Source organism: Polypterus senegalus, chromosome 2, assembly GCF_016835505.1.
Source record: "Polypterus senegalus isolate Bchr_013 chromosome 2, ASM1683550v1, whole genome shotgun sequence".
NCBI lineage: Eukaryota > Metazoa > Chordata > Cladistia > Polypteriformes > Polypteridae > Polypterus > Polypterus senegalus.
The window spans coordinates 148,522,893-148,549,514 of NC_053155.1; the positions used below are offsets into that span (position 1 = coordinate 148,522,893).

Here is a 26,622-nt window from a genome sequence, read left to right on the forward strand (position 1 = left end):
AAGAATTAGTTTACCTATGTACACAAGAATGTCTGGTGATTTGTTAAATTTCACAGATTGATGATTTCAAATCCCTTTCATATGTGTGGAAAGCTTTTGTTTATTATATTCATTGTATAGTTTTGTTAAGCGTTCAGGATCATATAATATCTCTATAATATCCAAAATATTGATCTTGCAGGGTTTGCAAAATTTCAACCATGACTGTAAATGTGCCAGCCTATGTAGAAAATGTGTACCCATCTTTGTCAGGGTGGTTCACTTTTACAATATCATAGTAACTCTAAACTTGTCTTCTAGAGAGTCATCTAAGCACTATATTGTTTTGGAAACATTTTTGATCTTGTCTGTTGTCTATAAAACAAAAATAAGGCCACCTTTTGTGTTTCACATTGTGTTATGCAATCAAAAGCCACCGAGTTTATTGGTATCCTTGCAAGTTGTATTGTTCCTGTGAAACTAACAATGAAGTTATGGAACGTTTTATTTTGAGGCAATGCTTCATAAAGAAATAAATTAGTATGCATTTCACTTTTTACATGAACGGATTTTCCTATATGAAATTTATCAATGATATTTTAGTTATGTTGGGAATTCAGTTGCTTAGGTTAAAGTTCCACTTATCATTAATAATTCTTTATAAAGTAATTTGGACATATAATGACATACATTAGTTTTGTAATATTTTTAATTATTTATTTTACAATTTCAAATAAACTCCTTTCAACATCATTTTGTGTCTTCTTTAGAGCTTGCACTCGACAGCGAATGCTGAGTGGATCATTTGAGGGCCAGCCAGCCAAAGAGCGCTCAATTCTCAGTGTACAACATCACATCCGCCAGGAACGCAGGTACTCTGAACATCACTCACTCACAAAAAGGCCGAGATTTTAAATGTATCCTTTTATCTTATATTTATAGAATTAATTATAGGCCTCCAATGTGATGAAAGAGAGGGAGAATGATAGATTTCAGTGAAATCTGAAATGTCAAATCCATTAAAAAGAACTCTGCCATCAATTTGTGGTCCATGTTAAAGAAAGAGAGGTATAAAGGGGTACACTCTGTTCTGTGAGGATATGTTATTAGTCGTATAATTATGCAAATATAAAAAATTATCTGCACTTACTGCCTGGGTTTTATTATATCCTGCATAAAAACAGAATACAGTCTAAAAATACAGACATACTGTAACTGCAAAAAAGGACATTTGCAGATTAATAAATATTCATTTTGGAAATTTATTGGAATTTATTTTTCTATGTAAGAACTACACTTAAAGTTACGATATAACTTATGAAGCTACTACATACAGCATGTCATATTTTACTATATTATAAAATTTGCTATTCATTATACCAACACCCAACTGTGTTAGCCACTTTGAGTGCATATCTTATATTAATGTTACTTCTTGATATGTCATATTAGAGAGTATACTGGTGAAACAGAACCACAAAACAAATGGAAAATTGAAATATGTGGCTTGCTTTTGAAGTCATGTTACTGTGCACCTTAGTATAAATTTCAAGTAGATGCACAACTAATAACTCCCTATATGTTATTAATTATGTTGGACTGACGATAATTCATACCTCAAAAACTTACAGGAATAAAATGGTTTAAAGAAAATTGTCAGGCACATGATGAATCCCCATTTATTAGGCCTGCATCTGATTTATTCAGGGATTAACTAAATTATGATTATTCTAGGTCTCTGAGACATGGGTCCAATAGCCAGCGAATCAGTCGAGGGAAATCTCTAGAAACACTGACCCAGGATGTAAGTAACAGTATAAAGTGAATTCTTGTAAAATTCATGTTGATTCTTTTATATTATTTTCGTAGCTATATTTTGTGTAAGGAAAAAGGGAATACCGGTTCACCCGTAATCATTAAACAATTTATTGATATGCATTTAAAATTGTGTATACCTTAGTTGTCTCTGTGCTGTTGATTACTATTTAAAGTAGGTGTTTTTATTTAGATCAGTAGCCCAAAAAGAAAAGGATAAACACATGCTGGGACTACTATCAAAAGCACAGTTCAAGTAATATTTATTTTCAATTATTATACAGATCTATGCATATTTATGATCTTCTGAGTTTTCTATTATCTGGGGGACCTAAAGGAACATAAGAAAAGTTTTAATGAATACAGTCCATTTAGCATCTACAAAGTAATCTCAAGTGGAGTTTTAAAGCTCCCCAAGGCACTAATTTCAGCCGTATTGCAGGTAATAGTATCCACATATGTACAGCTCAATTTATGAAGAAATGTTTTCTAATATTTTTATGAAATATACTTTTAAAAAGTTTCCACTCATTTACTGAAGAGCTTATTTTTAAGTAATGGCTTGTATTAACCATACTTTTTCCTTGAAAATTTTTAATGCTTATGCCATTGCGGTTTTTAGTTACTCTTTCTTATGCTGATAAAATTGATCCCTTCCATCTCTCCTGGAGTCCCAAAATACCTCTAAGCATAAATAATGTGTAGACAGCACTCTAGATGTAGTCTGAAATGTGCTTGTATAGCTTAAGCGTAGCCTTTGTTGACTTCCAATCCAGACACTATGATACACAACCCAGCAGTGTGTCATTTCTATGTACTGTCTGGTTGAAGGTAGTGATTAATCCACTATGACTCCAACGGCTTTTTAGCTGAAGACCTTCTATTGTGTATGTATAACCAATAATATTTCCTACTATTTGCCTGTGTGTAGTAACATTTTTTTGTCTACATGATTATCTATTCTGGATCATCTTGAAAAATGTAACTCTGTCTGCTCATCCACATTGCTCATAGAATATACATCTAAATAATTAATAAAAATTAAGAGTCATACCCCCACTTTAAAACAAAAAGGCATCCTTGTACTTCAACCCATAGTTTGAAATACCATACCCTGAATTTTTTAAACATAATTAATCCTATTAATGAATATAATTAAGTCCATTTTAGAATTGAAATTCTCTGTTTTTAAAATTGCCAATTTATCTTATTCATATTGGTTGATGATTCATCTATTAGCCTGTGTTCTCATGTTAAAAGACTTAATATTATCCTTCATGACGAGTCTTTTCCAAAGCATTTGAAACTCAACATAGGCAAAATGATATCTGATACTTTTGAAGCATGCTTACAAATCCCAGGATCTTTTTAAATGAGTATCACTCATATCTAAATCTGTGCTGACTTTTCTATAGTGCACCTGCAATAAATAGGTGGTATTCTGTTTTTAATTACTGACTCCACTACATTACATAACATACAAGATCACTAACTGGCCAATTACTACAAGAGTCTGAATAGTCTTTTCTATTTTATGAAGCAACATTAACATTCAGCTCTTAGAAACTTGTAATACTTCTTAAACTTATATTGTAGTCACCAGGAGGCACACCAGCTCTTCAAACCTGACACAGACAGACACCAGACACAAGTCCTAAACCGCTTTCTTTCATTCCCCAGCTGCATTGTACACTGCACATGCACTTAGCACAGTGAAGCACAACAATGACACTTTCTTTTCTTTTTCTTCTCTGTCTCTGTCATTCCTTCCACACCCACTCCTCCTCCAGCAAGCTTTGTCCTCCTCCTGGCAACTCTTGCTCCTCGAATGAAGTGAGGCGGTCCCTTTCATGCTGCACCTGGAAGCGCTTCAGGTGGTTCATCAGCATTATTTGGAAGTACTGCCAAGTGTGGTGGAAGCCCAAAGTAGGGCTCTGACAGTCATCCTTCATTAGGTCCCTTCTTCATATTAAAAGAACAGATAGCCTCCTTCACCAAACATGTTCATTCTGGAGAAGAAACTACAGTGAACACACTTCCAAGTTAGTGGCTCGCTTTAAATGTCCCCTGCATCAACCATTGGATGACAGACATGTTATGTGGTGAGCCTGCAAACTTTCAATAGTATGCGGCTACGGACAACCAATTCAGTGCTCACCACAGTTGGCAGGTTGTCGTTTTGTCAGGATCTCACAATATATATTATAGTATTGGCAGAGACCCATGGCTCACAGTATAAGCTCCTGTGTATCATGGTACAAAGTTATTTAGGTACCAAACACTGTACAATGATAGATGCAGCAAACCATAGTACATCAGTTTATCCATGAGGAATTGGCCTGCAGATGGTGTAGTGTGAACTACAGGCATTTCACAATTTTCTTCATACAGTATGCTGCTATTGAGACAGGTTTAGAGAAAGGACTGGAGAGATAAGTGTTATGATATCAAAAGAAAAAAGGTGGCAGCCATATGTGCTTAGACTTCACGAAAAAATATGCTTAGCATATTATTGTATGGTCAAGTTACTTATAACAGACAGCAACAACAATCCCTGTTCTAATGGTGTGCAATGCAGCAACAACATAATTATCAGTTACAGGTAAAGTTTCGTTACAGTGAATATCTTTACAATGAAATTTTCATTACAACAAAGTATTTTTATAGTCCCAACAGCTTCCCCATATGATACGAGTCTATATAAATCCTGTTACTACGAAATACATTCAGCAGATACTTTCATTACAACGAAGTGCAGAAAAGATCTTGAAATGCCTGAATGAATCAGCCACAGAGCAGTTAGTTCTGTGGTCGCAGCTCAGTTGTGCACAACGATCCCCAAACAGAAGCATTGTAAAAAAAAAATTCTTTCTTCAAACTTTACTTGTAGTTTTTTTTTTTTTTTGCCTTTTTTCAATCCTGTGGTTTTCAGTGATGCCTTTTGCTTATTGCTCGTCAACATTTGAAAAACATCCATTGGAATTTAACTCATTGTCACCCTCCTATAGAAATGGCAGACGCGAACAAACAACAACAGTTCATATTAGAAAAAAAAAAACTTTACATTTTTGTGGCTCTCGATTCCGGCAAAAACAAAAAAGACGTTGCCAGTGAATTTGGAATTTCGCCAAACTGCTTCATTTGATGACGTCAAAAAAGCACTTTCTATGGGGTTCAGTGATGCTAGTTCAAGAAACATTCCTATTAATGCGCCGCTTATTCAAGAAAATGTGAGGTTTCTAAACTCTCTTGGGACCTCACCCACCTGGACAACACGACAAAGAGTGTCCCGAAGTGCGATCACTGCGTCTATGGAAGACTGTTTATCTGTTGCCGGGGCAACAGCAGGTTCGCAGCTCTGCTGCATCTCTCTGCCAAAGCATACAGAAAAGATCTTGATGGGTGATGCAAGGAACATTGTAAAATGCAGGGAATAGTATTACTTGGCCACTAACCTGGCCATGACCCTGCCTGACTGCTTTCTGTGGTAGAAGAGTGGTAGATCACACTACAATAAATAACCCTGCTGTTTCAAGCTGAGAAAAGCTGGTTTTGCTAAAGTACAGAGACTCAGACTTGTGTTTTGGGTGCAAGATAGAGACTTATAGCACGATCTTTTAGGATTTGCTCTGTGGCGTTTCTCTGCAGTGCAGTATTGTGAGCCTGCTGTTGCCCTGCCCCAGCAACGGAAAAGCAATCTTCCACAGATGTGGCAATCGGGACATACTTCGGCATGTCATCCCATTGGGTGAGGGATGTGTCCCAAAAGAGTTCAGAAAGCTCACAATATAAAGAAGAAAAGGATGATTTGACATTTTGATAACTGTGCTTCTCACAACATGCTTCCACATTTAGACAATGTTTGCGTTGAATTCATCCCACCCAATTGCACAGCAGTGCTTCAGACATTGGATTTGGGCATCATTTGCACCCTGAAAGTGTATTATGGCAAGGAAATGCTGAGAAAAATTCTTGTCAGCATAAGTAATAGACAGTAGGAGATTACAATTAAAGTGAAAGAAGCTTGAAATGATTGCAAACGCCTGGACACAAGTTAAAGAGAGCACTATAGCAACGAATACAGAATCTCATTACTACAAATTTTCATTACAACAAAATATTTCTTAGGTCCCTGGCAGTTCGTTATAATGGAATTTTACCAGTATTTTTGTTGTCTCCATGTGTTAGTCTGGAGGTTAAGGAGATGTTGAATTTGTCACTAAAGATGATTCCTCTCCAGTTAATGGCAATCTAAAAACCCAGCACCAATTAAGAAATCATGATTAGATAATGTAGTAGACACTATATGGTTTTTCACTTTGCATATTATTTGGCCAGGGTTAAGGAAAACATGACATTTTTTATACTATGCTCGACCAGGGCACATGGCTAACCTAGCATTAAGCACTGGCCCTTACAAGGTTTTTCCTTTTATTTCGAGGCTCAAGCAGATTTCCTCAGATGATTATAGGATTCTAATTTTGATTGCTTTTTGTCTGGCATTTCCCTTTATTTTTTGTTGTCTTTTTGTGACACCCATATCACAGTCCTGGGAGAGGATGATTTATTATGCTTAAATTAAATTTACATTCTGATTACCTCCATTTTATAGTTTTGAAATTTATCTTACATTTTTAAAACAATCCAGTTAAGATAATACAATTAATCCTGTAATAATTTATAATAATAAATTCTATTGCCTAACCAAGACAGTCCAGACATATTAATAGATACCTTTATTATAGTGCAAAATAAATGGATAAATTAATTGTTTTGGAATAAATAAAATATTAACAAGTCCAATATAAATAATTTAAAAGATGCTAGCATCTAGAAGAAACAACAGTGCATGTGTAATACAGTTGTGAGAATGCTAGAAAAGCACAGCAGGTTCTTTGAAGGAAAATTACTGACATGAGATTAATATTATTTACTGGTACTTGTACATATTTAACTGCATAGAACATTTTTCCAGAATAAATCAAATTAAACAAAATGTCTATCTTCTATGTGAGGCAATTTAAATAGCAAAAGGTATGTGTTTTATTATTGTGAGAAAAGCAAACAATTTATCCAGCTTTGTAAATGTACACTTGGTATAATGCTATGAGTAACTGTTTTTTTTTTTTTATTATAAATGATGCATGCTTAAAAATGTTACATAATACAGATAAGAATTGATTTGCTTTGTTTATAGTCTTTAATATACAGCTGTTTTATTATTATTTTTGTTCATTTTTACTAAATTTACCACATATGGGTTGCCTGATTTACAGCACTCCAGCACTGTTAGGTATCGAAATGCTCAACGTGAGGATAGCGAGATCAAAATGATCCAGGAAAAGAAAGAACAAGCTGAGATGAAAAGGTACTAGCTTGTGTTCATTTGTCACATACGGCAAAGTACTATAATTTCTTATTAGATTTTAAGTAATTAAACTCCCATTTTATTTAAATGTATGTCATATTTTGAATTAAGTGGTCTTTGGGGAAAAGAAGTGAAAATTGTAATTAGATCAACATCTTCTCTGCAATTTTTGTTTCCTGTTCTGGTTACTGCCTTTATGGAGTTTGCTTTTTATTTCTATCTTTATATGGACCCTCTCTATATATTCAAGTTTTCTCTATATATTCCAGTTTTCTCTTTTTTCTTTAACTTGGCAAGGTATGAATGCATGTGGGTGGGCAATACAAAAGACTTTTTCTCATGTTTAGAGTTTGGTCTTGCCCATGAATGTGACAGAATAAATTAGAAAGATCATTTTCGCATTTTTATTATTGTCTGAAGTTGAGGATTTAATGTTATTTTCTAACCTGCTTAATCCAAGAGGGGTAGGGAGGCAGTGGGGACTGGAGCCTATCCCAGCTAGCTCAGAGCACAAAGCAGGTACATACTACAGACAGGGCACCAGTCCATCTCAAAATGAACACATGCACATCAATCTCACACTAGGGCCAATTTAACAATGCACATTCTCCTAACCTGCATGTCTTTGGATAGTGGGAGGAAACCAGAGCAGACTCCAGGCAGGGAGGTCCTGGGATGTAAACCCTGGTCTCTACTTGCTTCAAAACAGCCCCAATACAAGAAACAACCCTGGATGACAGCCCCCTCTGGTCAATTCAGATGTGACTTATGCATTCTTTAGAAACCAGCTATACTAAATAAAGATGTTCATGTACCCATAGATTTAGTCAAGAATAAACTCTTCTTCTTAAACTCTGCTCTAAACATTTGTGGCTTATTTTACAAAACAAATCTTTTTGCACTGACAGAAGAACCACATAGCCACATTTGAAGGATGCTGATTTTTCACTCTTGGCTACCTATTGTCTAAATACATTGTTAATCACTATATAACATTAACAGATAATTGTACTTGGCCCATACTTTTTCATCTATGGACAACTTTTATGATTTTTTGGCGTCACGGTGGCACAGTGGTAGCGCTGCTGCCTCGCAGTAAGGAGACTTGGGTTTGCTTCCTGGGTTCTCCCTGCATGGAGTTTGCATGTTCTCCCTGTGTCTGCATGGGTTTACTCCCACAGTCCAAAGACATGCAGGTTAGGTGCATTAACGATTCTAAATGGCCCCTAATGTGTGCTTGGTGTGTGTGTGTGTGCGCACTCTGCGGTGGGCTGGCACCCTGCTCGGGGTTTGTTTCCTGCCTTGCACCCTGTGCTGGCTGGGATTGGCTCCAGCAGACCCCCTTGACCCTGTGGTTAGGATATAGCGGGTTGGAAAATGACTAACTGACTGACTGTTATGATTTTTATTTTCTTTTTAACTCTGACAACCCATTAACTTGGAAAAAATATGTTCAGGATGGGCGAATGGGAGGTTTTTGCTCTCAAATTTAATTATAATTAGTTGTCTTTACTTCAAGAAAAAAACTACTGCAGATAAATAACTGCTAATTTAAATTAACAGGAATTTCTTATTACTGTTGAGATTCATGTCAGCAACAAATAAAGTAATAAAAGTTATTCAAGTATCTGCTCAGCATTTGATTTAGCAACCTAAAATAGGTATTACACTCATAAACAAATGAATATGGCTTCTTTTTAAACTATAGTACTATATTTAAGTTGTCATTTATGAGCATTTTTTTCTGCCTTGTTTTAAAGAAAAGTACAGGAGGAAGAGCTGCGGGAAAATCACCCATATTTTGATAAACCATTATTTATAGTGGGTCGAGAACACAGGTTCAGAAACTTCTGCAGACTGATAGTGCGAGCTCGTTTTAATGCGTAAGTATTCATCAAGAAAACTGGAGACATCTGTGTGTTGATTTTCTCAATTAAAATGTGATAATTGCCTTTTAAAAACATTTTTAAATCTGATATTGATTCCAATTAGTTCAAAATGAAATGAAATTACATGTGTATTTATAGTTTCTAATTAACAAGCAACTGTTATTGGATATGTGTCTATCGGAAATATACTGCATCAAATCCAGCATACTTTTAATATGTTGCCTAGTCTGGAATTAATTTTTGGATTCATTATTTGCACATTCTGCTAAAACAAGAAACATTTACCATATTATTGAAATATTTGTAATAAATCCCAAGTTGGTGGAATTAAACTAATAATAAATTGTTTTAATTGTGGTTATTTTTATTTGCATTCATGAACATAATAAAAAATATTATTAGAATGTTTTCAATGCATCACACTTAAGTACAACAATGAAAAGAAATTTGATTAAAATTTAACAATGTACACAATTTATTCATTTAAACAATATTGGTCTAAACCAATTCGACATCAAAACATTCAATCCAATCTTTTTAAATGTATATGTAAAGAGAACAACAATGTATATTTATTGAGTTACATATAAAATCCCTAGTTTTTGTCCTTTCTTATTTTTTTTATTCAAAACTGTATTTAGTTTCCTGTTGTTTCAACACTTTTTCTCATACAGCACAACCCAATGAACCATCCAGCAGTAATCTGCCTTTATACTGATATCCCAATGTCTCTAGTACCTTCTTTCTGTGCCCTTGATATTCTGATGGAATCTTTCACCCTGATCTTCACTCGCTGCTCCAAGATTTTCAGGCAAAAATTCCAAATGTGAATCCAAAAAGTAAACTTTGAGACACCGGTTGCAACACAGGTCCTTAAACTTAACTAATACACTTTTTTACAATGTCTTCAAGAGTTTTGCTTAAAAACATAGATTTTAATATTAGAAAATATTAAATTCAAACAAATTATCATTTAAAAACCTATATTTGGAGGCACAGTGGCGCAGTGGGTAGCGCTGCTGCCTCGCAGTTAGGAGACCTGGGTTCGCTTCTTGGGTCCTCCCTGCGTGAAGTTTGCATGTTCTCCCCGTGTCTGTGTGGGTTTCCTCCGGCTACTCCGGTTTCCAAAGACATGCAGGTTAGGTGTATTGGTGATTCTTAATTGTCCCTAGTGTGTGCTTGGTGTGTGTGTGTACGCGCCCTGCGTTGGCTGGTGCCCTGCCTGGGGTTTGTTTCCTGCCTTACACCCTGTGTTGGCTGGGATTGGCTCCAGCAGACCCCCATGACCCTGTAGTTAGGATATAGTGGGATGGATATTGGATGAATTAACCTATATTTAATTCATTAAAGTGTGAAAACAATTTAAAAAAACTATATCTGACAGCAAAAAAATGTGTTTTGTGTTATTCTTGCAAGAAGTTTACATTTGGTTTCTTATTGTTTACAGCTCAAAGACAGACCCAATTACAGGAGCAGTCAAAAATACAAAATACCACCAGCTTTAGTAAGTATTTCGTATAGATTGTTTTGATTCTATCTTCTTTAACAAATCTGCATGCATCCATCCATACAAGAAAAATACGCAAACAAAACTCTAAATGTGTTTTACATTTAAATCTACCTTCTGCTGAATTTGGTTAACTTCTGTTCTAAAGTAATCGTGTAACAGCTCACTAAACATCCATTAAAAGTGAGGTTAAGATCATTAAATGAAAGGATGCATTTTTTTAAATCATAAATACAAATGAGGCTGGGAATAGCATGATGATAAAAACTAGCAAACACAAAAAACACTTTATCATAAATGTTCTGGTGATCCTATCTGTAGGTGAGTTTTTAATCTCCTTGCTTAATGTTTTAGTATCTTGGCTATGGCTTCATTGTGAAGACTGAATATTTGTTCAGTTAGTTGTTTACTTTTAAGATACTAATTTGTATTTTGTTTTTATTACCAAAGACAACACTGTATCTAACTGAATGCTTGTTTTAATGACATGCTAAATAAACAGAACTTCAAATACAAATAAGGCATATAAAAAATACAAACTTTAAAATTAAATTAATTAAGATTTACACAAGAAATTCAAGTAAATTACAACTAACTTAATTACACAATTTGTACAAATAACTTGGAAGAATAACTACTTTAAAATTACAATAATTACTCATTAAATATGTTTGGGGAATCATTAAATATACTTTCCTTTGGACTTTTCTTTTATAATGCTATTTTTGTTGCTGTACTGATTCACAGCATTCCCTTAGATTGGAAATAGTGTTCCAGTTTTGAATTGCTACTGTGGGTTGGTTGTTCCACTTCTCTGCCTTTACATTATATCCAGAAAAAGAGCTAAACAAATATGAAGAGACATACAGTATTTGTACTAAAATGTTCTAGGCAGCACACGCCACTCTATATTTCTGACAAAGACTGGCATGTCTAAGATGAGAAAGAAATCTAATTAATTGTCAAAGTCAGGTGAAATCACAATGTGAACTTTGTTTTAATAACAGTTTGTTGCATGAATTATCCCAGGAACTATGGTGTCATATTGATAGAATTTGAGAAACATTAAATTAAAAAAAATAGCTATGTTAGAATTTGAATAATCTTATTATAATAGAATTATTTATGATATTACACTAAGCATATTTTCTAGTTACTTCATATATGAAATCAGTTTTTGTTTCTAAGTATAACACAGAGAAATACTGGAACAAGTTAATAGTGTCCTTTGTTTGACCCTGTGCTCCTCTCAAATAATTAGAAATACAACACTTTATAAAATATGAAACAAATGCATTTTTGTGATGGGAAGACTAACAGTTTATTTATATTCAGTAAATACCTGATCATCAAATTATGCATAAACATCCCCAGATTTAAAGCTTTTATGGCTTGCAAATTTAAATATAATCAGACTAAAGTATCAATAGTCAGTACTTCTGTTTACACAAACACAAAAATGAAAATGTGTTGTGTATTTTGGGTGCTGAATAACATGTATACACTGATTATTACTAACTGCAGACTTTACAAAGAGAACAAAATGGTGGTCCTCTCATACTATAAGACACCATTTGTTTTTTATCCATTATATTCAGCTGTAAATATGTTTAAGTGGTATGATCCTATATTCAGTGAAGAACTCCACACAAGAATGCATTTCCTGGAATTAAAGTGAATTATCCACCCACTTAGTATAGATCAGAGTCCTGGGGCTGGAGTAGAAATTATAATTTATGATAAGTGAGGTATTTTGATCTGTATGATGTAGTTGAACTCTTCCTAATTTGTCACTATATTTGTCTGTAATATTTTCCAAAAATGGGCATGCAAGATATCCTCTTTTTATAAATGGTTTTGAAGGCTTCATAATAAAGTAGGGGGCTAATTATAAAGATTTCCCCGTGCAAAATTGTTTCAAGACTAAATACAATGTAAATAAAAAACAATTAACAAGTCAAATTAAACACAATCTATGTATATAATAAAATGTCTGTTTTTATGTTCCCTTATGTAATCATGCATCATTTGACTGATCTGGAAATAATTTTGCTCTCTTGGACCATAAAGAAAAGAAAGACTACTTTGCAACACAAAATTTTGACCCTGGGGGTCCCAGTGATTTTTTTTTTCTTCCCCTGTGTGTGCACACCAGTGCCACATTCTGGCTAAGAACAAGTGAAACATCCAAACAGACTGAAGCCAGACTAGCAGACAAAATGACCAGAGCCTAACATTACTTACCAAGGCAGCACCGCAAGCTGCTTCTATTGACTGCATTCTAAAAAGAAGTATAATTTTTCAGGGTAGTGTTAGGTGAGGCCTGATTGAGAATAGAACCGCAGTTCAAAACAAAGGAGAATCAAATAGTTGTTATTTAACTCCTGTTTTGTCAGATGTTCTTCATAATTTAAGCACTATGAATTGTCCACCTTAAACTAAGAGGATGAGTCAGACATGACAGCACTCATGGTAAGGAATTACTGCAATTCTGGAATCCAGTTGGACCCATAAAGAACAAATTATTGACTCACAAGAGACATTGGTAGAGATGCAATATGGTTGATGGATAGGACAGCAGGCAATAATAGCAGGGTCACCATTTTAAAAACACAAACATTTGCTTTCTTTTCTTAAACCATTCTACAAATATGCCCAGGCAAAGCTGGGTACTTTGGCTAGCAAATAAATATATACGTCAATAAAATAAAGTTTTTTGCAATGGTTATCTAATAATGTTACAATTTACATATTTTACTGTTTTCTAACTAACATTTTATCCTTCTTGGCTTTCTGTAAAACATTTCAACAACCTCACAGTATGGTATATCTTTTAAAGGGGGGTCTGTTAACGGAGGTGCCTGTTTCTTAAGTCAGACTTTACCGGAAACAAAAGTTGTGATTAAATACTTTGTTTCTACTTATGATTTTGAGGAAGTAACACACATTAAGCAATTGTTTATCACATAGGATCTGATCATTTATAATCTTACCCTATGCATTGTTGAGAAATCTTTCTCACAGTTCACAATGGAAATATGCATATAAGTATAATAAAAGCCAACTGGCTGAGGGATGAGTATAGCGTTCTCATTTTATCATCTTGAGAGGCTAGTTTAGACATGATGTGAAGCTGGTTCTCTCTCTAAAAGGTGCAATGAATAAAAGTGCATGTGTAAGCATAAACATGTTTTTATGCCTGACTGGATAATTTGTTGTTTCATTAGACTGCTGCTTCTAAAACCAAATATTTTTGGAGCATTCCTGACAATCAGCATCATAAGTGGATATCTTTTTTACATACCTTTAATTCTCCAGTTAGCAAGTGGTGCTTGAAGGAGGGCCACTAATGTAACACCATCTGACCTGATGCTTGTCTTAAAAATGTTCTGTAAGTTGTGATAGTTTGCTGTTTCTGCATTCACTGTTATTGCTAACTGAGGTGTACATACATTGAAAGCTCTTAATAAATGCAGATTTTCAGATCTTCTATTTAGGCTATCCATTAAACTGATCTATGGTCTTTCACAATTTAAAAAGGAAGTAGAAGGGATTTTGGTGGGGTTTTTTCTTTAAGAGAAAAAAAATAAAATACCTATTTTCTGAATTGTGTACAGATCTCCATTCTTAATTTCACTGCCTGGACATTGTCCTTTTCTGACCCTCATCTCCGCATGCATAATATTAAAAGCCCCAAGACCTTCAGTGTCATCAAGGTAATGAAGTTTTGCCAAGAGTGACCCTGGCTGACAATCACCAGCATCTTTGATATCCTCGATGGCTTCATTTGTCATTGGAACCTGGAAAATAAAGAATTTCACATGTAAATTTAATCATCTTTGATTACAGTATAAATCATTAAATATTAAACAGCATAGAGAGTTACTCTTTTTTTCATGGCAAGAAATTTGTCATCCTCCTTCTGGAACAACTTTTATAACAAAGTAAGACGTGTCAGTACATCTGCCTGCATGTAGGCTGCTTATATAAAAAACAGGAATACAATAACCTTTTGTTATAGGGCACCAGATTATCTCCACTTCATCAGCTAATGCTGCTAGGACAGCATGTTTCTCTTAAGTTTTGAAATAACCTGATGATTTGACAGTCACTCTGTGTCCTTCACCTCACAAAATAACAATTTGTATCATTTGAACTGTAATAATCACATAAAAAACTTTAATCATTGCAAATGAAATGCCAGTGCAGATAATCTTACCTTTACTTTCAAGTTTATCAGGCCCAATTATTCTGAAGCTGTTCTATGAAGAGCAGTTCTGTTTGTGCTGCTTGTGAAATAGAGGTGCAGCTGCTGTAGATGATTCCTAAATATTTTTAAATAATAAACATCTGTGGATGCAACCTTAAAGGCAACAGAAAGATGGTGAGCAGCACATGAGGCCATCCATGGAAGCATCAATTGTATATATATATATAGTGAATAATCTAAATATAAGGTGAAACATATAAACTACCTACTCAAAGACAGCAACTGTGCATTTTCCATATAGCCATATGTGGCCATACCATGCTTTCCCAATGTTACAGGTGTGATACTGTGCTGTATTGTATTGTATTGTTCTTCAGCTGCTGAGGATTAATTACAAATGTCAACAAGTGTACAGATAGTATACTCGCTATCAACAAGTAGCACTCCACCTCTAAACATACTGTTTATTGTCTTTTGACACACTGTAAAATAGACTTATTGAAGAAACTATGGGGATACCCAGGGTACTTTATCACAATATCTGTTAAAAAGTCCATAGTGATTGCAAAATCGCCTCTACATTAAGTGCAAAAAACCTTTACAGCAGGTGTAATGAAGCTCTAAGAAGCTTATTGTATGGGCGGGTATCTGTTATATCACTCTGGATTAATTTAAGTAATATGTAAGTTTTGGGTTTGTGAGCTGGTAGTCGGAGACACACGGAGAATTCAACAAATGTTCTTTGGGTAGGCTTTGTTTACTGCAACTGTACTTTCTCTCTATCCAAGTATATCGATCTTTATTTCTGTCCTTCCACTTTAATTTCTTCCCACTTCTCTACATAACCAATTGCAACCTATAAAATGTCTCCATGAAAGTTAACCGAGCTGCAACTTTAGAACACCAATTCTTCCAAACTTTTAAGTACCTAGAAATATTAACTTACAAATGTGTGATTATTTACAGTCTAAAAACTATTTAAATGAATTGAATAACTTAGCTATAAAATATCATACTGTAGATGATAGTTTGCATTGCATCATGAAAATATTATAATCTCAATATAATTCCAATTGTTTATTGAACTATCATAATGTAAATTTAGCATATTATACATGGTGATTGCTGCTCATGGCTACAGTCATTGTAAGAGTAATCCCCTTTTAGAAGCACTTGGTGATTAATGACTGGGTTGTGAAGAACATAGACTATGAAGGATTTAACCGGCTACTTTATTAATAGCAGAGTTTGAGAAACACTTGTAAATTAATGTTCAATCATAACATTGATTTTTCAATGTTCTTAGTATTATAATGATTTCAGGACACACAACCCTGTTATTGTACTTGTTACATTATGATATCATGTCTACCTGCCTTGTCTTTGTCATTGGTTTTCAATTGATTGATTCTGTTTTAAATATTTTTGATTAATTTCAGTGATCTGTTTGGATTGGTCACCTATCTGGATTGGGTTATGATAGTTGTAACAATATGCTCCTGTATTTCTATGATGTTTGAGTCTCCATTTACAAGAGTTATGCATGTTCCTACTTTACAGGTAACTATGTTTTTTAAATGTATACTCTTTAATGTACACATACTTTGACGTAAGCAATATTGTTAATTACCTTAGACTAAGAACTTACCAAATAATATTTTTTTTATCCTTTGTTCATTTTCATATTTATTCTGTAATATGTGTTTAAGATGTATACATTTTTAAATATTTTAACCAGGTATTAAATCTGGATAGTCAAAACATCAGTGCACTTAACAGAAAACTTAACTGCTGGTTTCACATTTCAATCCTGTAAAGCAGGGGTCCTGAAGTTCATTACTAGAGGACCACAGTAGCTGCATGTTTTTGTTCTGATGCAGTTTCTTAATTAGAAACCAATATGGCAGATAACAGTTTGTTATTTAATTATATGGCTTTCATTCTGACACATCAAGTCATTGTTGAAATTGTTGAATTTTCCTTTCTACAAATATCAGTCAGACAATTTATGGCCATGATTAAAGAAAAAAATGTAGTTCTTCACTTTTTCTCTTTCATTTCTTTCCAAATATTTTATTAAAATGTAAACTTTATGATGATCATAAGCAGGTGTGAATGAATCCATAGTATTTAGTGAACTGCAAATTCCTTTGCACCTCATTGTTAATTGGAAGCTGGCTAATATAAATGATTAAATAGTAAATACAGCTATTTAAGACTAAAAGAAGACATTAAGAATTAGGAATCTTTAACAAGCACATTAACTAAAATGAGGCATAAAATTTTGCTTGAGCAATAACTGGTTTGTAATCAAGAAACTGATTTGGAAAAAAATGTGCAGCCAATATGGCACTCCAGGACTGAACTTAAGGTCCCCTGCTATAAAGTATCTCACTGCAACTTTACATTAAAGCATTAGAAAGCAAGCTAAGAGTTGAAAATCTATCATTCAGTACACATTAGATTTCTCTATTTAACATCCTACAGCCATGGGTTCTTTTATATATAAAGATAGATTATAGACAATAGTATGAAGTGAATATTTACTTTTTACACTGATGCCTTTGACCAGTTGTGGATTCTATACTCCACTTAGTGGAATTCTGGAACCTCTTACAGATTATCTTGTTTCCTCAACCTCTAAGTGCCCAAGTAATGTATTCTTTATAATCAAGAATGATACTTTACCAGTATAATGTCTTCAACTTGCTTGTAACATTAAAGAATGAAAGTGTGACTAACATACACGATCTCTTTTCTTAAAAACCATGCAATCTTGTTACCGTGCATTTATGCCTAGTCCTATGACCTGGGTCTTGTTTGCACAGTTAATCTCTATTTATTGGCAAAGCAGAATAATTCCACACCCTATTTGTGGAACCTGATTTTAATCTGTCTACACCTCTAGATATACTTGGCTAGCAGAATTAAATAAATGTTGATATACAGCACTAGACTAAGAAGCACAGAGAGTTTACATAACTTGTTGAATGTTATAGTTAGCATTTTGCCATGGTAAATGTGTCATTTATTTTCAGTTAAAATTCTTTTACACCTTATTTTGATGTGGAATGAACAACTTAAACCTATTTAAATGTTAACACCTTATACTGCAGGATCGTCTTTATGGCATCTGTTGATCTTCTGACTGACTTACAGTTAATCAACCTGTCTCCGCAGATCATGAGACAGAGCAAGATTTGAGTCCACTTGATCTTGCTGCTAATGTTTTACTGAATAACATTGCATTGATGTATTGACTTACTCTAAGTCAACACAATATTTGCTCATAGTAATAAAATTATTTCTAACAGTTTCATCATGTGCTGAAATTAAGCACTGAAGACTGGACAAATGTTGTTTTTTGAAAAATATGGCTATTATGTTCCAGTGTTGCAGCTAAGGCTTTGAGGCATCTACAGTGGGTAAGGAAAGTATTCAGACCCCCTTCAGTTTTTCACTCTTTGTTATATTTTAGCCATTTGCTAAAATCATTAAAAACATTTTTTTCCTCATTAATGTACACACAGCACCCCATATTAACAGACAAAAAAAAGAATTGTTGAAATTGTTGCAGATTTATTAAAAAAGAAAAACTGAAATATCACATGGTCCTAAGTATTCAGACCCTTTGTTCAGTATTTAGTAGAAGCACCCTTTTGAGCTAATACAGCCATGAGTCTTCTTGGGAAAGATGCAACAAGTTTTTCACACCTGGATTTGGGGATCCTCTGACATTCTTCCTTGTAGATCCTCTCCAGTTCTGTCAGGTTGTATGGTAAACGTTGGTGGACAGCCATTTTTAGGTCTCTCCAGAGATGCTCAATTGGGTTTAAGTCAGGGTTCTGGCTGGGCCATTCAAGAACAGTCACAGAGTTGTTGTGAAGCCACTCCTTCGTTATTTTAGCTGTGTGCTTAGGGTCATTGTCTTGTTGGAAGGTAAACCTTCGGCCCAGTCTGAGGTCCTTAGCACTCTGGAGAAGGTTTTTGTCCTGGATATCCCTGTACTTGGCCGCATTCATCTTTCCCTCGATTGCAACCAGTCGTCCTGTCCCTGCAGCTGCAAAACACCCCCACAGCATGATGCTGCCACCGCCATGCTTCACTGTGGGGACTGTATTAGACAAGTGATGAGCAGTGCCTGGTTGTCTCCACACATACCGCTTAGAATTAAGGCCAAAAATGTTCTCTCTTGGTCTCATCAGACCAGAGAATCTTATTTCTCACCATCTCAGAGTCCTTCAGGTGCCTTTTAGCAAACTCCATGCGGGCTGTCATGTGCCTTACCTCTCCTCAGTGTGTGGAGACAACCAGGCACTGCTCATTACTTGTCCAATACAGTCCCGGGGGAAAGATGAATGCAGCGAAGTACAGGGATATCCTGGACAAAAATCTTCTCCAGAGTGCTAAGGACCTCAGACTGGGCCGAAGGTTTACCTTCCAACAAGACAATGACCCTGAGCACACAGCTAAAATAACGAAGGAGTGGCTTCACAACAACTCTGTGACTGTTCTTGAATGGCCCAGCCAGAGCCCTGACTTGAACCCAATTGAGCATCTCTGGAGAGAACTAAAAATGGCTGTCCACCAATGTTTACCATCCAACCTGACAGAACTGGAGAGGATCTGCAAGGAGGAATGGCAGAGGATCCCCAAATCCAGGTGTGAAAAACTTGTTGCATCTTTCCCAAGAAGACTCATGGCTGTATTAGCTCAAAAGGGTGCTTCCACTAAATACTGAGCAAAGGGTCTGAATACTTAGGACCATGTGATATTTCAGTTTTTCTTTTTTAATAAATCTGCAACAATTTCAAAAATTCTTTTTTTTGTCTGTCAATATGGGGTGCTGTGTGTACATTAATGAAGAAAAAAATTAATTTAAATGATTTTAGCAAATGGCTGCAGTATAACAAAGAGTGAAAAATTGAAGGGGGTCTGAATACTTTCCATACCCACTGTATATGAGTGCAATATATATGCTACCTTACTGAGAAAGACAATATTACTAACAAAAAAGTGTGCTTGGCTTGTTTGTGTAGTTAAAATATACCAGTAAATCAAGTCTTCACAATTTGCACAACAAGTAATTCTAACAGCTTTTTCTTGTAGGAATGTCTTATGAAGTAATCTGACCTTAGTTCAATAAATATAACTCTAAAATTTATTTTTCAGATTGCTGAATATGTTTTTGTCATTTTCATGAGCTTTGAGCTCAATTTAAAAATAATGGCAGATGGATTATTTTTTACCCCTACTGCTGTGATCAGAGACTTTGGAGGAGTTATGGACATCTTCATCTATCTTGTAAGAAATGATGTTGAAATAGTAATATTTCTATGATCATTGCAATGTTAGATGCAGAGTCACCTAGCTTGTTTATCAAGTGTTCTTTACAAATGTTAATTTGCTGTTTTTTATATAATTTTACAAATTTTTAGATTAATAGAAATATTAAGAATTGGTAAGACATACTTTACTACATTTCATTTGCTGTAGATTATATATATTTTCCGATACCCATCTAGAAAGTATAGAAAAAAAAATGTATTTTTTGGTAAAAATATTGAAAAGAAAAAAGAAACATAGGAAATAATTTTCACATTTATAGAAGTCTGAAATTAAGTTAACAACACCCCAATGAAGCACACCCACCATCCACACCCAGCAATCCTTGAACAGGAGAACAATGGAGTTGACACATGGGGAGTCTGGGGAGAAGAATTTATAATGACTAGAATTGTCCCAAAGAAAATAGAGAAAGGGAAATATTTTATATAAGTTATCATATCCAAAACGTTAACAATTGTTCATCCTGTTGAATTAAATTAGGACAACATTATTAAAACTACTGTGTTGGTCATTATTGTGTTAATTTGACATTCCATTATTAATAACAAAAAATACAAAAACAGGGCACTGAACTACAGTTAAAGCATATACATCATCAGTTGGCTTTTGTTAAATAAAAGGCTATAGGGATCTAAATCTTGTACAGAAATTTGATATCAGTTTCATGTAGCATCTTTTAGGGAGTGCACAACTGTAGAACACTTTATAAAATACACAGTAATATAATGCCAACCTAAAAAGTGCTGCACTGTTTAAGATTACAATGCATTACAAAAATAATTAAATTCTGGAAGAAGTCTACAAATCTCCAGATAAAACTTACAAAAGAAGAAACTAAGTGAATCTGCACAGGAGACAAAGTATTGTGTGGCTGGTGGAGAGGAAGCAGTCAGAAGCTGTAGAGATGTTGGTAATTCCTTTTAATCAAACAGAAAATAAAGAAGCAAAGATGGGTTCTTTGAGCACTTTGCACTTTGAATTACATTATTTGTTTGAAAATGTGCTATAAAAATAAGTGTTGTTGTTGTTGTACTTAAATGCACGAATAAAAACACACCAAATTAAGGTCAGTCTTACAGGCTTTCTCGTTTTCTCTGTCTCTGGTACATGTCCCTGGCTCTTAGTAGACTCAGGTCCAGGTTTGAATAAAGGCATCACCTTCACTACTGTTGCTTTATACAGCAGATCTGTCAAGATGGAGCCGGACTTGTAAAAGTCACAGATGGGCAGGAGTGCCCTCACTATGCATCTCCTCTGCTTGGTGGAAAAAGTACAGCATGTATGAGGGGCCAAACAAACCGTAGCATGCACGCAGTGTGGTATTGCTTACCTCAGTCAAGCTAGGAACCACTGGACATACATGCAGATAACACAGAATCAGCATCAGTATCATATGTAGAGAAGAATCAGCAATACAAAAAAGGGAAGAGAAAAGTTGAGTTTACATGCTGCTTGAATGTTTCACCAATGGACCTTTATAGATAGACCCAGAGTGAGACTTTTATTTTGTGGGAAGTCTAATTAGCAGTTGCAAAGTTGTGTAATAGTGCTTGGACAAACTGTAAATGCTATCATAGAATCATTGCTTGTGTCTGAGAGATTGACATATGATGACAGGTGGGCTTTTGAAAAGTTTTGCTCAATGGGCGACTGGCATGAAACTGAGTAAATTAAGGGAATGGATGCTGCTGACTTTGAATAGTTTGTAATGTGCTAAGACTTTCAACAGGATGGAATTAAAAATTGAATTGCTGGGTTAAAATTGGAATGTAGTGAAGATGTGACAGAGTATTTCCATATCAAAAAAATAATGGTATGGTTGAATTATTAACATGTTTTTGTATGCTGTTGTAAGCCACTAGGAGGCGCACTGCCACCCTAACCCCCGGACATAGACAGGCAGGACACAGGTTCACTCAACACCCATGTTTATTTACAATTAAAAGTGCACAAACCACCAACAGCACACCAATATCCAATCCATCCCCTTCCTTGCCACCAGTCCATCTGCCTTTACTCCTCCTCAGGCTTTGTCTCCTTCTTCCTGACACTGGCCCCTCAATGGAGTGAGGCGGCTCCTCTTATTCAGGTCCCAGAAGTGTTCCAGGTGGCTCATCAGTATTACCTGGAATCACTCCCAGGTGCGCTGGGGGTCCTCTACAGGGCTCTACAGCTGACCCTGGTGGCCCCCACAGTACCCAACTGGGCTTCACCAAACTGCAGTTCCCAACATGCCCTGCAGGAATCTGTGGTGCCACTGCTGCCCAGGATGGGTGCCCTCTGGTGTCCCAGGGTAGGTATTGCCTCATCAATGCTCTTTCCCTTGGTCCTTCCGCCTTGCTGGTTTCCCGGCAAGGTAGTGACCGTGGCTGTCCATCACACTGTACACTAATTGCAGCCAAACAGTGATATATGAACCTAAAGTGCTATTAAATATGACTATAGGACCAAAGTAAATGAAGATTGCTGAAACTGGCATTGTAAAAAATGCAATTTGTTTGGCAAAGTGTTCATGTGTACTAAAGAATATTATCAGACATACACTCACCTAAAGGATTATTAGGAACACCTATTCAATTTCTCATTAATGCAATTATCTAATCAACCGATCACATGGCAGTTGCTTCAATACATTTAGGGGTGTGGTCCTAGTCAAGACAATCTCCTGAACTCCAAACTGAATGTCAGAATGGGAAAGAAAGGTGATTTAAGCAATTTTGAGTGTGGTATAGTTGTTGGTGCCAGACGGGCCGGTCTGAGTATGTCACAATCTGCTCAGTTACTGGGATTTTCACGCACAACCATTTCTAGGGTTTACAAAGAATAGTGTGAAAAGGGAAAAACATCCAGTATGCGGCAGTCCTGTGGGCGAAAATGCCTTGTTGATGCTAGAGGTCAGAGGAGAATGGGCCGACTGATTCAAGCTGATAGAAGAGCAACTTTGACTGAAATAACCACTCGTTACAACCGAGGTATGCAGCAAAGCATTTGTGAAGCCACAACATGCACAACCTTGAGGCGGATGGGCTACAACAGCAGAAGACCCCACCGGGTACCACTCATCTCCACTACAAATAGGAAAAAGAGGCTACAATAGCTCACCAAAATTGGACAGTTGAAGACTGGAAAAATGTTGCCTGGTCTGATGAGTCTCGATTTCTGTTGAGACATTCAAATGGTAGCGTCAGAATTTGGCGTAAAAAGAATGAGAACATGGATCCATCATGCCTTGTTACCACTATGCAGGCTGGTAGTGGTGGTGTAATGATGTGGGGGATGTTTTCTTGGCACACTTTAGGCCCCTTAGTGCCAATTGGGCATCGTTTAAATGCCACGGGCTACCTGAGCATTGTTTCTGACCATGTCCATCCCTTCATGACCACCATGTACCCATCCTCTGATGGCTTCTTCCAGCAGGATAATGCACCATGTCACAAAGCTCGAATCATTTCAAATTGGTTTCTTGAACATGACAGTGAGTTCACTGTACTAAAATGGCCCCCACAGTCACCAGATCTCAACTCAATAGAGCATCTTTGGGATGTGGTGGAAAGGGAGCTTCGTGCCCTGGATGTGCATCCCACAAATCTCCATCAACTGCAAGATGCTATCCTATCAATATGGGCCAACATTTCTAAAGAATGCTTTCAGCACCTTGTTGAATCAATGCCACGTAGAATTAAGGCAGTTCTGAGGGCGAAAGGGGGTCAAACACCGTATTAGTATGGTGTTCCTACTAATCCTTTAGGTGAGTGTATATATACTGATACTGTGGCAAGTGATAAGCTCATGTATGGCTAAGCTTCATTGCTTTTGCTTATTGATATACAGTAAGAGCAGAATATGACACCATGTTCTTAAGCCAAATTACAAACATCCAATTTACAAAAAATCAGATACATGAAGAAGTTGTTTAATACTCTTTCCTTTCTTGTGAACTACAAAGCAGTTGCAATGATCGAGGGCTAGATGTTTGAGCTGTGGCTTGGGGTTTGGATTAGGACTGGATTTTTGGGGTAGTGCTGGATGTTGGTGATACTGAGTTCCAGTCTCAGTCACTCTCACAGCTGATATTGCGTTCCTGTAATATGGTTTAGCCATCTTGTCTTGTGTGGTACCCCATGTCTTCTTGCATTTATCTTCAGAAAAAACGGTGAAAGTTGTAAAAACCCAAGAAAGATCCAAATGGCATTCCTCTGAATGTGACAATTGAGTTGACAAAACTCAGGTTGACAAGTCTATTAAGCTGTATTTAATGAAATGAAAATATCTTATTAGGGTTTGTTTGATGACTGATATTATTAAACTAACTTTGTCAATTTGTATATAGTTTAGTGTTATTTGTGAAAAAAAATGTGTGTCACATTTTAGGGCCAGAGAATTTTTTTTTTTCATTTAAATTAATAGTAATCAGGTGTTTGCATTAAAAACGTTCACTTTATGAATAGGTTGTTAGGAACAGATTAACTTCACAAAATGGGGAAAGCCTGCATAATTTAAGTAGAGATTTGATGTGTAAGTGACAAAAATGACTGGAGTCCAACATGCAATAGTTCTTCAGGGTTTAGATAGAAGAAGATAATCTATACTAATAAAAGGCAAAGCCCTCACTGACTGACTGACTGACTCACTGACTCATCACTAATTCTCCAACTTCCCGTATAGGTAGAAGGCTGAAATTTGGCAGGCTCATTCCTTACAGCTTCCTTAAAAATGTTGGGCGGGTTTCATTTCGAAATTCTACGCATAATGGTCATAACTAGAAGCTATTTTTCTCCATTTACTGTAATGGAGTTGAGCTCGAAAGCCGTGGGGGGCGGGGTTTCGTGTGACATCATCACGCCTCTCACATAATCACGCATTACGTAGAAAACCAGGAAGAGCTACAAAAAGCGCTGAAGAAAACATGCATTATATAATTAAGAAGGTAGCGAAACAATTAGAAGCGAGTGACATATAAAACCATATTCAGCGGCTCACGTGAACTGACGCAGTGCGCAGACAAAAAGCAACAGTTCCAAAGAGTGCTGAACAAAACCGAATTACACTGCTACGCTCAAATAGACAAACCGCACGCCATGACGCAATAGAAGAGGCTTCGCCTCTAGCGCTGACTTCCTTGGTTCGATTCCCAAGAGGGGATGCACTAAGTATGTACACGCGCTTCTCGATTCATTTTAGCTTTGCATCCCCTTGGTTTGAGACGTATGAAAAAATATGCGGTTAACGCAGAAAGACAGATCACCAATTGAAGCTTTATGAATAATGGATACTTTATTCGCGATCAATGATTGTTTTGGTAAAGCCATACTCAGTGTATTCATTAGATGAACGGTAAAAAAGTAAGAGCGAGGGGAGGGTAACTTATTGAGGCACACAGGCAAAACCACAATAGCACGCGGGCTCGATGTACTGTAGTGCGTCAACTCAATCTGAATTACGTGATCACATTCGAAAAATATTTCTTTTCAAGTTCTATTTAGTCCATATGTGTCAAACTCAAGGCCCATGGGCCACATCCGGCCCGGTGTGTAATTATATCCGGCCCGCGACATCATTTTATATACTGTATTATTGTTATTATTGTTATTAATGGCCCGGTGATATGAAGCGCTGGTAACACAATAAACTACAGATCCCATAATGCAGCGCTTCAGCTGCCTTGCCGAACACTTAGTTAATCAAGTCTAGCTTATGATGCTGCAAGTTATTGCGAAGCTAGCCCACACGATGCCGAAGAGAAAAGGTGATTCTGAACATAGAGCCTTTAAAAACCGATGGGAGGCTGAGTATATGTTTACTGACATTGCCGGTAAACCCGTGTGTCTCATTTGTGGAGCTAATGTGGCTGTAATTACAGAATTTAATCTAAGACGGCACTATGAGACAAAACATCAAGATAACCTGAAAGACCTGAATGCAATGCACAAGATACAGAAAGCAGAAGAGTTAAAGAAGAATCTGACACTTCAGCAGACGTTTTACCGTGCAAAATCACAAAGTGATTTCAAGTGAAGCTACTTTTATGGGAGACACAAATGCACCAGTGCAACTTGCCCCACTTTCCCTGTTGCCAAGTAATGTTGAACCAAGTCGGCACAACGGTGTTCCCAAATACGCACTTTGCTGATAAACTGAGCGCACTGTGCACTGAGTTCGCACGGCGCTTTGGTGACTTTGAAGAACAAAAAAAGAATTTTGAGTTGTTTCGCAACCCATTTGCCGTCGATGTGGAAACTGCACCTGTGCAGATTCAGATGGAGGTGATTGAGCTGCAGTGTAATGGCACACTGAAGGCAAAGTACGATACTGCACGGCCCGCACAGTTTATTCACTCCATTCCTGCAGAAATGCTCCAGCTCCGTCTACATGCGGCTCGAACCTTGTGCATGTTTGGTAGCACATATCTGTGTGAGAAGCTCTTCTCAGTCATGAAGACTAACAAAACAGCACACAGGAGTCGCCTCACTGATGAGCACCTGCAGTCCATCCTGAGAATCTCCAC

The 26,622-nt window shown here is 36.2% G+C and overlaps 1 protein-coding gene across 1 annotated transcript in view; it reads left to right on the forward strand.

Annotated features, from left to right (window-relative positions):
* The window catches only part of nalcn (sodium leak channel, non-selective), an 828,408-nt gene that overhangs the window by 696,920 nt on the left and 104,866 nt on the right, over positions 1 to 26,622 (forward strand). Inside the window, exons 20-26 of the mRNA XM_039744792.1 lie at positions 750 to 851; positions 1,714 to 1,783; positions 7,071 to 7,162; positions 8,923 to 9,045; positions 10,499 to 10,555; positions 16,208 to 16,328; positions 19,941 to 20,072. Of these exons, the coding sequence (XP_039600726.1) occupies positions 750 to 851; positions 1,714 to 1,783; positions 7,071 to 7,162; positions 8,923 to 9,045; positions 10,499 to 10,555; positions 16,208 to 16,328; positions 19,941 to 20,072 (697 nt within the window). The remainder of the gene's footprint in view (positions 1 to 749; positions 852 to 1,713; positions 1,784 to 7,070; positions 7,163 to 8,922; positions 9,046 to 10,498; positions 10,556 to 16,207; positions 16,329 to 19,940; positions 20,073 to 26,622) is intronic.